At 39.8% G+C, this 15,548-nt stretch overlaps 2 protein-coding genes across 3 annotated transcripts in view; one reads left to right on the top strand and one right to left on the bottom strand.

Moving 5' to 3' along the window:
* Window positions 1-15,548, bottom strand: part of LOC134814183 (plasmanylethanolamine desaturase 1-like) — a 75,337-nt gene that overhangs the window by 47,831 nt on the left and 11,958 nt on the right. The window lies entirely within an intron of this gene.
* The window catches only part of LOC134814182 (branched-chain-amino-acid aminotransferase, cytosolic-like), a 31,383-nt gene continuing 17,106 nt past the window's right edge, over window positions 1,272-15,548 (top strand). The window contains exons 1-5 of the mRNA XM_063822238.1: window positions 1,272-1,305; window positions 1,588-1,711; window positions 1,873-1,955; window positions 2,452-2,610; window positions 3,018-3,137. Of these exons, the coding sequence (XP_063678308.1) occupies window positions 1,282-1,305; window positions 1,588-1,711; window positions 1,873-1,955; window positions 2,452-2,610; window positions 3,018-3,137 (510 nt within the window). The 5' untranslated portion in view covers window positions 1,272-1,281. The remainder of the gene's footprint in view (window positions 1,306-1,587; window positions 1,712-1,872; window positions 1,956-2,451; window positions 2,611-3,017; window positions 3,138-15,548) is intronic.

Here is a 15,548-nt window from a genome sequence, read left to right as displayed (position 1 = left end):
GAACTTGAATGTAGCACGAAATCCTGGAATAATAGCTTAATTTTAATGCCATCATGTGCGGCTGTGTTTTTAGCTATCTTCATGCACATTTTGCTGATATTCCAACGAAATTAACTTGCTCAAAAATTCAAAAAACATGGTTTTTTGGCATATTTTTGGCCCAAAAATCGGTTTTTTTGCGATTTTAACTGGGGAAACTCAGACTTATCATTTCAAAACCACGTTTAATCGATTCTACGGTTAAAAGTACGTCTAGAAAGATGTATGTGGAGTCCCTAGCGTATCGAGCAGAAAATGCCCGTAAGAGCTTTTACTAGTAAATTTATAAGACAATTATTTGACGCTTGTGTATATTATGCACATTATACAACCACAATTTTCGAAAGATAAAAGTCAAATCTATCAAGTGTCGTTAATTTGAAGATTTTATCAATTAAATTGGCGCCACAGCACATGAATAAAAATGTGCATTTTAACACTGTTTCTATTGCGGTGTCTGACAGTTAGCCGCAATCCAACAAAATAGGGCGATATTCCAGTATCGATTTCACGCGACATAATTAAGTTACGAATCTGGGAATTCCGAGCCCTATTCTTATATTAGTGTTTCTATGTGATAGTATTATATGTGAAATGTTTTGACGATTAAGTCGGGGACACTTCATGATCCCTTTAAACAGCTTTGTAGCAATAGAGAGGAGGGCTTCTAGCACATCTTAATCTTCACCAAGGAGGTCAATGTTATCAGAGCAAGCATTCTCTTCAGGCACTAGGGCTAATAGGAGGGGTAGGGGAACCGTCACAGCACGCAGGTGGTAGCAGGCACCAGCTAGAGTTAGTGATGCCTGATACACTATCACCTTAAGGTCCACTGTTGGTGCTGATCAATTCAAGGAAGATAGCTTCATTGACTAGCACCTTGTTCTTGGTGTTGCTCAGGAGGAATCTCACTAGCCTGATGTCATCTCTGGTGCATCCTGCATCGTCCAGGAGGATGAGCACAGTCTGTCTACTGATATGATAGTGGCCCATCTTGTGGAAAGACCATTCTATTTCTTTGACTATGACTATTAATAACTTTGGTTTGAATGTCCTGTACAGCAGATTAAAGCTTCTTAAAATATTATTTTTTATTCTAATTGTAATATTCTTATTCTAATTCTAATTGTAACTCATAGTGGTTAGAGCTGAGGTTTTTTAATATGATATTAAAAAAGTTTTAAATAAACAGGTCACCTGTTGATTTGAATTTTTACCCTATTGTCTTCTTTAGGTACTGATATGCTTTCCTGTCGTTCACTTAAGGTATGCTATGTACATATAATACTATCAGTAACTCAAGAGTGTTTATACTATTACTGTTTTTCTTTAATTATCAGTCTGGAAATGGTATGACTTAATTCGTATCCAGTTTTAAAATTAACCATATCGTAAAGTTGCAACATATCATAATGTTTCTATATCAGTTCTATACTACTACTTAAATCTGGAAACTCTAAATAATGGTACAAGGTTGGTTACAAAGAAACAGTACAGATTTTACTTTATGATATGTCACACTAATCTTGAACTGCAATATATTCTCAGGGCCAGTGTCTTAATCTACTATGGCGACAAAAATCATGCTTATCCAGTCTGCAGAGTAAAAATGTGGCAGTGAGAAAATCAGAGAGTCTTAGAAATAAGCCCAAACTTGAAGAACTAGTTTTTGGTAAGTTTTGCAAGTTCTTATGTTTGTTTGCTGGAGAAATGTACCAGAGTCACTATGATCGCAGATTTCCAAGTTTCCAAATTATACATATCATTACTTTGCTGTTTACTGTAGCTAATAGTCTGGTAACATTATGAACTTAAAACTTAGTTTATTTGCAGGAAAGTTTTTCTCTGATCACATGTTAGTATGTGATTACGATGATGCTGAGGGGTGGAAAGATCCTCAGATTATGCCCTTTGGAGTAGGTTGCTTTGTAATACTGATTAAATGTGCCTTTATAAACTATTGTGTTATTTCTTTCTTCACATGTTATCTGAATACCTGTGGGGAGATTCACCCATTTGTACTTGACGATGAAATGGTTAAAGATATAACCTGATAGTAGTTTAATTCATTTCGTTGACAATTGTTACATCTCAGCATAATTATAAATAATATAAGTGTTCGCAGGTTAATTACTAATTAGGTTGCCCCACCAAAAGAACGGGATCCTTTTAGGAAGCATCCTGCAACAATTTTATATTATGTCAGATTTATTGAATACTCATTCGTGTTGCAAAATTTTATAATTTAATTGAATTGGTTTGTTAATTGCTGTCACTTGTCAGACAAATTTGGTTCACCTCCTCACCAGTTTTCCGATATATAATAGATAGATCCATGACAGCTCATTACTGATCAGAATTATATTATAATTAATTAATTAATTAATTATTAACTAATCATGTCTGTTGCAGGATTTCCAGCTTTCCCCGGCAATCTCCTCACTACATTACGCTATACAGTGTTTTGAAGGAATGAAAGCGTACAGAACTTCAGATAATGACGTCAGATTGTTCAGACCAAATCTTAATATTCAGAGGATGCAGCGCACTGGAAAAGTGCTGACATTGCCGGTAAATTATTGTGGATTAACAGTAATGTTCGGCTTGTACTGTTTAATTCTAAGCTACAACACATATTTAAATATTAATGTTTAAATTTCCGGAATCTAGGCAATTGGATATGGTGTGGAGGCACACTCTCGAGGAACGTTTTGACGCTGTTGATTTCATATTCTCTCGAATTTTCTGTACACCAATGACACTGCGACTAAAGGAACTAATGACAAATATGTACCGAAATATTGGCTATTTTTGTTACTTTGTTATTGTTATATTTGTCATTAGTTCCTTTTGTCGCAGTGTCATTGGTGTACAGAAAATTGGAGAGAATATGAAATCAACAACGTGGAATCTAGTCTAAACAAATGTTAATAATTTACTCCGCGGTAAGAAAGTGTACAATAAAAGCCTTATTACAGGAATTTGACGGAGACGAGTTCCTGAAACTATTAAAACAGTTAATACAGCTGGACAGTGATTGGGTCCCAGACACACAGGCAGCTTCCCTTTACATCAGACCTACTTTTATTAGTACTGACGTGAGTTATACTACATTATACTAGCAGCTTCCCTTTACATCAGACCTACCTTCATTAGTACTGACGTGAGTTATACTATATTATACTAGCAGCTTCCCTTTACATCAGACCTACTTTCATTAGTACTGACGTGAGTTATACTACATTATACTAGCAGCTTCCCTTTACATCAGACCTACTTTCATTAGTACTGACGTGAGTTATACTACATTATACTAGCAGCTTCCCTTTACATCAGACCTACCTTCATTAGTACTGACGTGAGTTATACTATATTATACTAGCAGCTTCCCTTTACATCAGACCTACCTTCATTAGTACTGACGTGAGTTATACTACATTATACTAGCAGCTTCCCTTTACATCAGACCTACTTTCATTAGTACTGACGTGAGTTATACTATATTATACTAGCAGCTTCCCTTTACATCAGACCTACCTTCATTAGTACTGACGTGAGTTATACTACATTATACTAGCAGCTTCCCTTTACATCAGACCTACTTTCATTAGTACTGACGTGAGTTATACTACATTATACTAGCAGCTTCCCTTTACATCAGACCTACTTTTATTAGTACTGACGTGAGTTATACTACATTATACTAGCAGCTTCCCTTTACATCAGACCTACTTTTATTAGTACTGACGTGAGTTATACTACATTATACTAGCAGCTTCCCTTTACATCAGACCTACTTTTATTAGTACTGACGTGAGTTATAACTTATATTCTATACTATACTAGTCTCTTTCCCCCGTTCTCAAATTGTGGTGACGTTAGTTAGCGGCAGTATATGGAGTAATGTTACATAGTTAGTACAGTTATCTGTTAGTGTGTATTAGATTTACTAAATTTGGTTATTAAGTGTTATAGGATAATGTTTCAATTAAATTGTCTCTTATGACCTTCTGTAATCAGTCCTCAATTAGTTCTTAATTAGTTCTTAATTAGTTCTTAATTAGGTTTTACTCATTCAACCGTAAAGCTACTGTACAGTGAGTAACATATTGAGTGAGTAGCTACTATAATATAGCTACTATACTACAATACTCAATACTGATAATCTAGAGGTACTTGATATGTAAGATTCGTTGTGTTGGTTGTACGGCAGAGGTCCGATACACTTTACAGTGCATATCATGTGTATTGTATAGTGATTTAAATACTATATGGCATGTGTGGTGTATATAATATATGTATAGTAGTTATACTATATGATAATATGGCATGTGTGGTGTATGTATATGTATAGCAGTTATAATATAATAATATGGTATGTGTGGTGTATGCGATGACACACGTGCATTCTTACTTATGTGCATATCCTTGTATAATACATAATTAAGGCTTTTACATATCTCAAGATTGACAGTAATACACGTCACTCAGGGAAATAATTTGACTTAAATTGGGGGGGGGGGGGGGACCTGTTCAGTTTATTAAACTCTTACTTACTGAACACTTTAATATAGCACAGCAATATTTGGTGTATTTCAGACCAAACCTCCAAATACCACTCAGATGTCTGTTAACGTAATTACCGAATATTGATACCTAGAATACCGTAGGGAATTCGGGCCCATAACTAACCTTGTAATGTGAGAAGACGAACTGGTCCTCTTTTTAACGTTGTATAATTATGTGTGACCTACCTGTGTGATTTTATCAAGAAACGGATTGTTTGTGATCTGTTGTGAAGTGAGAACTGATTGGTTTGTAGACTAGAGACCAATCAGAGTCGAGAGAGATGTTTCTCTGGCACACTATATATCTTGAATAATAAACATATAATATATAAACAAAAGCTCTAAGAAACAGATAGTAAACAAAGTAAACATTTCTGTCCCCTAATCTTTCTCAAAACAAAAGTTATGCAATTTGCATACTTCTCCATTTAACTCTATTCTGAGCGATTAACGTTAAATAGTTCAAATCACATAAATTATTCAACGATAATTTTCGAACACTAAGGTCTTGTAAAATCAGTGAGAAAAGGTTTGACTGCGGTCTTCCACGCCGCCCTTGAAGCTGTAAGGTGTTAACAGCAAAAACAAGCGACGAATAGGCTGGACCATCTGTAGGCCCACGCAGTACATGTCCGAGCATCCTCCACCGACTACGAGCCACTTTAGCTGACAATGGTTCGCTATTGCAGCGTTTATACAAATTCTTGTTGGAAATGATGTGAGGGTATTTGTTATATATAATTATAAATATATTATAATAAATAATATACTTTAGGTCATCTGCTGACAGTGCTCTGTTGGCTAGCCGAGAGCGGAATACTAAGTGTTTCTACTAGGGTTTATAATGTTTAATATTAAGCGACTGCATGAATAGTGTGATGACGTGTTACTGACCCTGATATCTTGGTATCTGATTAGGTTACTCATTACATATAATGATAGTTGTTGTATCTTGTTATATTCCTATACTAATTGATATTATTTATTAGGGGTTTATGTCTGGAAAGTAAGTGTCTCTCTTGTTCTAGTGTATACACAGCAATAGTCACGTGGGTTAGTCACGTGGGTTACTCACTACATTACTATAAGCTATGCTTGGTGTAGCTCGTTACATATATAATGATTACGACTTAGGTTTAGATTTTTCTAGAAGTTCTTCCTAAATTAACTCAAGTTATGACGTCTGAATATTAGTATTACTATATTATAGTCTATATCCGATATATATGCTTATAATGTAATATTTCTTATGTTATACGTAGGGTTCTCAAACAAGAGGATCAATATATATTATAAGTTAACAATCAATGTCCATTTGAGTTTGTTTGTGATTTAAATCAAGTTGTCTTTTATTTTTAATGTCATTAAAGGCCCATTAGTTCAATAGTTAAGAATGAAATTACTTTAAACTTTTGATTTCCGGTTTTGGAATAGTTATATTCTGTGAACTAAAACAGTGAACAGAACAGTGAACACTGCAGTGGAACACTGTAAATCTCGCGGACGAATATGTGTACTCTCTTAATTGCACGACACATTTCACACAAACTGGTGAACACCTTGTACACACTATACTTCCACCATACTACCAGATGTACATGAAACAAGGTACACACCTTGTACACACTCTACTTCCACCATACTACCAGATGTACATGAAACAAGGTACACACCTTGTACACACTCTACTCCCACCATACTACCAGATGTACATGAAACAAGGTACACACCTTGTACACACTCTACTTCCACCATACTACCAGATGTACATGAAACAAGGTACACACCTTGTACACACTCTACTCCCACCATACTACCAGATGTACATGAAACAAGGTACACACCTTGTACACACTCTACTTCCACCATACTACCAGATGTACATGAAACAAGGTACACACCTTGTACACACTCTACTTCCACCATACTACCAGATGTACATGAAACAAGGTACACACCTTGTACACACTCTACTTCTACCATACTACCAGATGTACATGAAACAAGGTACACACCTTGTACACACTCTACTTCCACCATACTACCAGATGTACATGAAACAAGGTACACACCTTGTACACACTCTACTTCCACCATACTACCAGATGTACATGAAACAAGGTACACACCTTGTACACACTCTACTTCTACCATACTACCAGATGTACATGAAACAAGGTACACACCTTGTACACACTCTACTTCCACCATACTACCAGATGTACTGGTGAACACCTTGTACACACTCTACTTCCACCATTCTACCAGATGTACATGAAACAAGGTACACACCTTGTACCCACTCTACTTCTACCATACTACCAGATGTACTGGTGAACACCTTGTACACACTCTACTTCCACCATACTACCAGATGTACATGAAACAAGGTACACACCTTGTACCCACTCTACTTCCACCATACTACCAGATGTACTGGTGAACACCTTGTACCCACTCTACTTCCACCATACTACCAGATGTACTGGTGAACACCTTGTACACACTCTACTTCCACCATACTACCAGATGTACTGGTGAACACCTTGTACACACTCTACTTCCACCATTCTACCAGATGTACATGAAACAAGGTACACACCTTGTACCCACTCTACTTCTACCATTCTACCAGATGTACATGAAACAAGGTACACACCTTGTACCCACTCTACTTCTACCATACTACCAGATGTACTGGTGAACACCTTGTACACACTCTACTTCCACCATACTACCAGATGTACATGAAACAAGGTACACACCTTGTACCCACTCTACTTCCACCATACTACCAGATGTACTGGTGAACACCTTGTACACACTCTACTTCCACCATACTACCAGATGTACTGGTGAACACCTTGTACACACTCTACTTCCACCATACTACCAGATGTACTGGTGAACACCTTGTACACACTCTACTTCCACCATACTACCAGATGTACATGAAACAAGGTACACCTTGTACACACTCTACTTTCACCATACTACCAGATGTACTTGAAACAAGGTGTAATTTGTAGACAGAGCACCTAGTTACCAACCACCACAGAAAAATGTAATTAGCACCAGATCTGGAGTAGTTACAATTAAGAGAACAGTTAATGGTTCCTGTTATATTTCATAACATTATTTAACATTAACTACATAGAGGTATGTAGGTAATGATAAAGCGCTTACTGTCTCGGGAGTACAGTAAATGTAAGATAAACTGTAGCACACTGCACACTGCACACTGCACACTACACACTGTACACTGCACACTGCACACTGCACACTGGTCACTGCACACTGCACACTGCACACTGCACACTGGTCACTGCACACTGCACACTGCACACTGTACAGAAAATTATAGCTGAATCACTTCAAAGTTAAATGCATATAACAATGGAAAAGTAATTCCTTAGGCAAACAATAATCACTAAAACTAAGAGACCAACAAAAATTACTCCACATTATAACAAAGATTTCTTTTAATCAGCGAGCAAAACGTTAAACTTAAGTTTGTATGAATCCAAATATTTCAATATCTTTCAAATATTTCAATATCAGGAATAGTTTCACCAGAATATGTTCTCCACTTCTCCCTATTTGAAATTTCGCTTTCGTTCAAACTTCAAACGGAAATGTCTTCATTCGAACTTGTGCCAGTGGCACGTGTCTCTGACGCGCTACTACTTGGCGGTGGAGATGCAAGACATTCTTGGCCTGGTAGCACTCTAGCTCGGATCGGAACCCAAGTTACCCAAGTAAGTAAATCAACCCAATTAAGTAAAGTATTGTGTGTAGTATCTCTCCTAATTAGCAAGGTTACTGTTGTGTGTGTAGTATCTCTCCTAATTAGCTGCACGGGACCTGGCACAATCCACAGAAGCTTTGAGAGGAGGAAGTTCCGGAAACTTCTGATCATGAGAGCGTAGATGTAGAAGTTAGACGTGATGTTTATCATGACAAAGAAACTGCTTACTCTAAAGAAATGGATGTGAAACGTGTCATTTGAATCTTTAACAGAGTGTTTTCCTAAGAAGAATACTGCTAGTGGCAAAGTAGAAATGCAGTAGACAACAGCAGTGAGCGCTACAGTCCCTGCTCCTTGCCATGGTACACTTCCTCCAACTCGTCTAGCTGACTTCCAAGCATTAACCAGGTACCTCAGTGTGGGAACTGTGGTGGCGACAATGATAATGTTGGGAGCTACAAGGTAGATTAGAGTCGTTAGAGGAAGTATTTTCCTCCATATTTGGGAATTGAAACCATACTCGCAGTTGTAGGTCCGGTAGTCGAAGTAAACATCATCCTTGTCTACTGCGAGCTTTATTGATACATTGAGGAGTGCGAAAGTCCAGACAAAGCTGCAAACTAGATGAGCTCTTTTAGAGAAGCTAGCTGCTCTGAGAGGATATCTTATTATGAGGAGCTTGCTTGTAGTGAGCACTGTGATGAGACCAATGCTTACAAGGTAGGAAAGGTTGCCAGTATAAACCCTAATACAGCACAAAGCATTTCCTAGATCCCAGGTATTAGCTAGCAAAGAGATTAAACTTGGTAGAACTGATGATATTGCAGCTGTAAGATCAGATACTGCTAGATGCTGAATTACTGTCACTAGGAACTTGTTGACTTTGAAGGCGTCCTTCTGGAATGACGCAATCAGGATAAGAGTATCTCCAATAACGGCTGACAGAAGTACAAATAGGAGGTAAGAAGCCCAAGCAAATCTTCCTGCATTGCTGTTGATTGCGATTGTGATGTTCGAGTAGTCGCTTGTATTGATCATGCTAAATGAGAACCTTTATATTTGAAAGTACACTATATCAAAAAGAGGAACTACAAATCTTAGAAGGAAGTTTTCAGAATGAAAAAATTACTTCCTTCCTTATCTAGGAAGCATTTTTCAAATAAAATGTTGCCAAAATACTCAAAACTGTATTTGGTTATTATTTGGTAATGCTATATGGCACACAAATTGTTAACTACAATTGTAATCTTTATTCTTATCTGTGTGCAGAATGCAGATAAGAGTAGTACAATTTAAAGATGTGATGTTAAAGTAGCCCCCCCCCCTTAACTTATCCTTAACCTAATCTAGATGGCCTGAATCAACCACTGTTGATTCCCCGTAACGACAGACCCCATCCTAGGTATCCAGGATCCAACCTAGGTATCCAGGATCCAACCGAACCAACCTTCGTTGATTCTCCCTGTACCCTACTGAAATCAAGATAACCCAAATCAACCATCGCTGATTCTTCCTCTAACGACACGTCCCATCTGTGCTCACCAGGATCCAACCATAACTGGTCCTGGTCTCTTATAGTCCGGCATCAATCATGACCCTCTATCGAATAGGGTAAGAACCAATATGACTAACAATCCAATTACTACAAATACTTCCTAATTACTCTGACTTTAATCGCCCTCAATATACTGTAAAACGCACGTTCTTACTCTGCCCTTACTTATCACGAGGGTCAACCCTCGTTGGCCGTCTCTGACGGAGTCTTACCCTTAAACTACACTTACAAATGCCTCTATCCCGACAACCGTAACTACGTAATGCTCCACTATCATACGACCGCCACTAATATACTAACCACTATAACCTAACCACCTACCTAACTCAGCGACCTAACCTTACCAGGTTCTAGCTCCCGAACCTGCACGGTATCAAATTGACCCACCTCTCGATCGGGTAAACTGTCACTCCCCTATCCCAAAAAGCTAACCCTCTCTCCCTCTCGCCCCCGATAGTCTAAACAATCTTCCACTCCCTGTTAGCGATCTATAAACAATCCTCCACTATCCAGTCGATAGCCACGCCATTGTAACCTTAGTAATCTCTAAAAACTCCATAAATCAACCTCGTGTTGACCTAAACATATGTTAAAACCTCTCATTACAGTACCACGTACTAACCCCAAAATACTACCGTCACATACTGGACACCACGACCGCCTTATTGTAATCACTACACTACCTACCTATTACACAATATTACCCTAAATTCATCTCAATTGATCACGGCTTACAAATGCAGAATATGAATATTACTGAATTAAATATTAAGAATAATTATAAATATTCAAATTTAAATTATCTCCGTAATTTAGCTTATATGATAAATTCAATATTGGCAGAAACTACAATTTGAAGTTTTGATATTTAGTTATTTGTTTTAGGGAAGATTAGACGCGGCCGGGTGTTGATTTTTTAACTATCCCTTGTTCAGAACTTTTATTTAATAATAATAATAGAACTGAAACTCCCATAGTTGTATTATTAAATTAAAGAAATACATAATAACATTGTATACATAATAATATTGTGTAAATAATAATAATGTATACATAATAACATTGTATACCTAATAATATTGTATTGTGTACACAGTATACATACTAATATTATATACATGATAATATTGTATCTTTGTATTCTACTATTGTATCCAGTTCTCTGGTAGGAAACGTTTGAGAAACAAACAAAAAAGGTGATTTACAGATCCATGATTTAACTCGAGCCGCATGCCTGAACTGAGGTTTCGGTTGCTCGTGAGTTCTTTGTTCCTTCATCTTTTTCTACTGAAGATAAATTTGATTAGAAATAATCCGTAAATTGCTCTTCGCCTTTTTTAAAAGGTTAGGGCCATATTTATTATTTATCCATATTAAGTTAACTAATCTAGCCAGCGTTACTTGTTGAGACAGCAGCTTAATGATAACCAGTCTTTAGACAGAACCTCACTTAGATCATCTATTAACTGCCTCACCAATCAGATCAAGCAGAGACTTTCTAACATACGATCAGCTGCTGCTGATGCTATCTGTAATACCATCAGTTCAACAACAGATAGTAAGAAAATGTTTGAAGCTGTTCGAACCCTGAACTTACCTAAAAGTAAAGCCCCTTCTAGTATTGGTGTTCATGATGAGCAAGGGTGCAATATTGCAACAGACACTGGTAAAGCTGCCGTAGTTGCTAAGTACCTTGAGCAACAACTTACTCGTGATGAAGCACCTTTAGAACCTTTTGTAGGACCTCCTCGCCCACTAGTTAAGCCATTCACTAGTGAAGAAATCGGATCAGCTGCTAGAAGTCTCAAAAATGGTCGAGCTAACGGCCCAGATGGGATTCCTAATGAGCTTCTCAAGTATTCTACTGGATCAGTACACAGACGTTTTGCAGACATTATCAATAGAAGCTTCGAGACCAATTCCTACCTTGACCCCATTGGACAGGCAAACATTACCCCCTTACAGAAGCCAAATAAGCCCATTGGTCCAGTGAAGAATCTACGACCCCTCACTCTCTCAAATGCTGTTAGAAAGATTCTTTCAATGGCAACCTTGAAGAGAATTGAGAATAAAGTCAATGCCTTCACTGGTCCATGGCAATGTGCTTACAAGCAGGGTAGATCATGTGCTGACATTGTATGGTGCCAGCGTGTGATGTTATCAGTTGTCCAGAGGAAGAGGTGGGAATACCATCGTATGGGGATCGACATGTCTAGTGCCTTTGACACTATACGACGATCTACCATCCTCGATCTTCTTGTTGAGTGTGGCTGTGATGATGACGAAGTCCGTTTGGTAAGACTTTTGCTTTCCAACACCAAGCTCAAAGTCAACATCAACGGTACACTGTCTGCTGAATTCCAGAGTTTTCTCGGTGCATTCCAAGGTGACTGTCTGTCTGGATGCTTGTTCACACTTGTCTTAGCGGGTGCCTTGCGTGACCTCCGTAACAGGCTTGAAACTGCAACGAATAGGCCTAACCCACCTATCACCGATATTGGTCTTCCACTTGACAGTGAGTATGCTGATGATATCGACTTCAATGATGAAGATGAAGACAATTTGAGGGAGCTGTTGCCTATTGCAACAGAAGTCCTTAAAGATTGGAATCTCTTCGTTAACGAAGACAAAACTGATTTCACTCATGTGTACTTAGCTGAAAAGGGAGCTAAAGACGATCAGGGTAAGCCAATTGCAGGGAACGAGCTCTGGAGAAAGAGTATCACGCTTGGCTCCATGCTTTGTAGTAAGGAGGACATCTCTAGAAGGATATGTCTGGGATATGCCGCGTTTAACAAATACAAGAAAGCTTGGAACCATAAGATCCCTCTGAGCAAGAGGCTTCTGTTGTATGAGGCTCTGGTAGTATCCGTTTTAATGTACAATTCATCTTGCTGGGCTGCCCCTAAATCAGTATTGGAAAAACTAGATATTGCTCACAGACGTCATCTGCGATCAATTTTGAATTACAAATACCCTCACATCATCTCCAACAAGAACTTGTATAAACGCTGCAATAGTGAACCATTGTCAGCTAAAGTGGCTCGTAGTCGGTGGAGGATGCTCGGACATGTACTGCGTGGGCCTACAGATGGCCCAGCCTATTCGTCGCTTGTTTTTGCTGTCAACACCTTACAGCTTCAAGGGCGGCGTGGAAGACCGCAGTCAAACCTTTTCTCACTGATTCTACACGACCTTAGTGTCCGAAAATTATCGTTAAATAATTTATGTGATTTGGACTATTTAACGTTAATTGCTCAGAATAGAGTTAAATGGAGAAGTATGCAAATTGCATGACTTTTGTTTGAGAAAGATTAGGGGACAGAAATGTTTACTTTGTTTACTATCTGTTTCTTAGAGCTTTTGTTTATATATTAAGTTTTATAATTAGCAGTCAGTAGTTAAATATGATTACTAGATTATGTGTCCCACCTGTTGAGGCTATGTTTCTCAGCTTTTGTACCAGCAACAGTAGTTTGAAGAGGAGGAATCTCCGGAAATGTGTAATGGTTAGAGTGTAGATGTAGAAGTTGGACATGATGTTTATGAGCGTTAAGAAACAGGATATCCTATAGTACTGTACATGAAACAGCTCTGTCGAAACAAAATTTCTTCCAATGTAGTATACCGCGAGCGGCAAAGTGGAAATGCAGTAGACAACAGCAGTGACAGCCACTGTCACGGCTCCTTGCCATGGAACACTTCCTCCAACTCGTCTTGCAGATTTCCCTGCATCAGCTAGGTACTTCAGTGTGGGAACTGTGGTGGCGACTATGATTATGTTAGGAGCTATTAGATAAAATAGAGTTGTAACGGGTGAGATAGTCTTCCATAGATCAGATGTGTATCTGTAGTAGCAGCCGTAAATTCGGTAATCGAAAGAAACATCAGCCTTGTCTATTATAACTTTAAGTAAAGGATTGATCAGAGCAAAAGCCCACACAACACTGCAAACAAGATGAGCCCTGTTAGTTGACCAGGTAGCTGCTTGCAGAGGGTACCTGAGTATGAGCTCTGTTAGTTGACCAGGCAGCTGCTTGCAGAGGGTATCTGAGTATGAGCCCTGTTAGTTGACCAGGTAGCTGCTTGCAGAGGGTACCTGAGTATGAGCCCTGTTAGTTGACCAGGCAGCTGCTTGCAGAGGGTACCTGAGTATGAGCCCTGTTAGTTGACCAGGCAGCTGCTTGCAGAGGGTACCTGAGTATGAGCTCTGTTAGTTGACCAGGTAACTGCTCGCAGAGGGTACCTGAGTATGAGCCCTGTTAGTTGACCAGGCAGCTGCTTGCAGAGGGTATCTGAGTATGAGCCCTGTTAGTTGACCAGGCAGCTGCTCGCAGAGGGTACCTGAGTATGAGCCCTGTTAGTTGACCAGGTAGCTGCTCGCAGAGGGTACCTGAGTATGAGCCCTGTTAGTTGTCCAGGTAGCTGCTTGCAGAGGGTATCTGAGTATGAGCCCTGTTAGTTGACCAGGCAGCTGCTTGCAGAGGGTATCTGAGTATGAGCTCTGTTAGTTGACCAGGTAGCTGCTCGCAGAGGGTACCTGAGTATGAGCCCTGTTAGTTGACCAGGTAGCTGCTCGCAGAGGGTACCTGAGTATGAGCTCTGTTAGTTGACCAGGCAGCTGCTCGTAGAGGGTACCTGAGTATGAGCCCTGTTAGTTGACCAGGTAGCTGCTCGCAGAGGGTACCTGAGTATGAGCCCTGTTAGTTGACCAGGCAGCTGCTTGCAGAGGGTACCTGAGTATGAGCCCTGTTAGTTGACCAGGTAGCTGCTTGCAGAGGGTACCTGAGTATGAGCCCTGTTAGTTGACCAGGTAGCTGCTCGCAGAGGGTACCTGAGTATGAGCTCTGTTAGTTGACCAGCCAGCTGCTCGCAGAGGGTACCTGAGTATGAGCCCTGTTAGTTGACCAGCCAGCTGCTCGCAGAGGGTACCTGAGTATGAGCTCTGTTAGTTGACCAGGCAGCTGCTCGCAGAGGGTACCTGAGTATAAGCCCTGTTAGTTGACCAGGTAGCTGCTTGCAGAGGGTACCTGAGTATGAGCCCTGTTAGTTGACCAGCCAGCTGCTCGCAGAGGGTACCTGAGTATGAGCTCTGTTAGTTGACCAGGCAGCTGCTCGCAGAGGGTACCTGAGTATAAGCCCTGTTAGTTGACCAGGTAGCTGCTTGCAGAGGGTACCTGAGTATGAGCCCTGTTAGTTGACCAGGCAGCTGCTCGCAGAGGGTATCTGAGTATGAGCCCTGTTAGTTGACCAGGCAGCTGCTTGCAGAGGGTACCTGAGTATGAGCCCTGTTAGTTGACCAGCCAGCTGCTCGCAGAGGGTATCTGAGTATGAGCCCTGTTAGTTGACCAGGTAGCTGCTCGCAGAGGGTACCTGAGAATGAGCCCTGTTAGTTGACCAGGTAGCTGCTTGCAGAGGGTACCTGAGTATGAGCCCTGTTAGTTGACCAGCCAGCTGCTCGCAGAGGGTACCTGAGTATGAGCCCTGTTAGTTGACCAGCCAGCTGCTCGCAGAGGGTACCTGAGTATGAGCTCTGTTAGTTGACCAGGTAGCTGCTCGCAGAGGGTACCTGAGTATGAGCCCTGTTAGTTGACCAGCCAGCTGCTCGCAGAGGGTATCTGAGTATGAGCCCTGTTAG

The sequence above is a fragment of the Bolinopsis microptera genome, chromosome 4, assembly GCF_026151205.1.
Source record: "Bolinopsis microptera isolate Bmic1 chromosome 4, MBARI_Bmic_1.0, whole genome shotgun sequence".
Taxonomy (NCBI): domain Eukaryota; kingdom Metazoa; phylum Ctenophora; class Tentaculata; order Lobata; family Bolinopsidae; genus Bolinopsis; species Bolinopsis microptera.
This window is presented reverse-complemented; position numbering and strand designations above follow the sequence as displayed.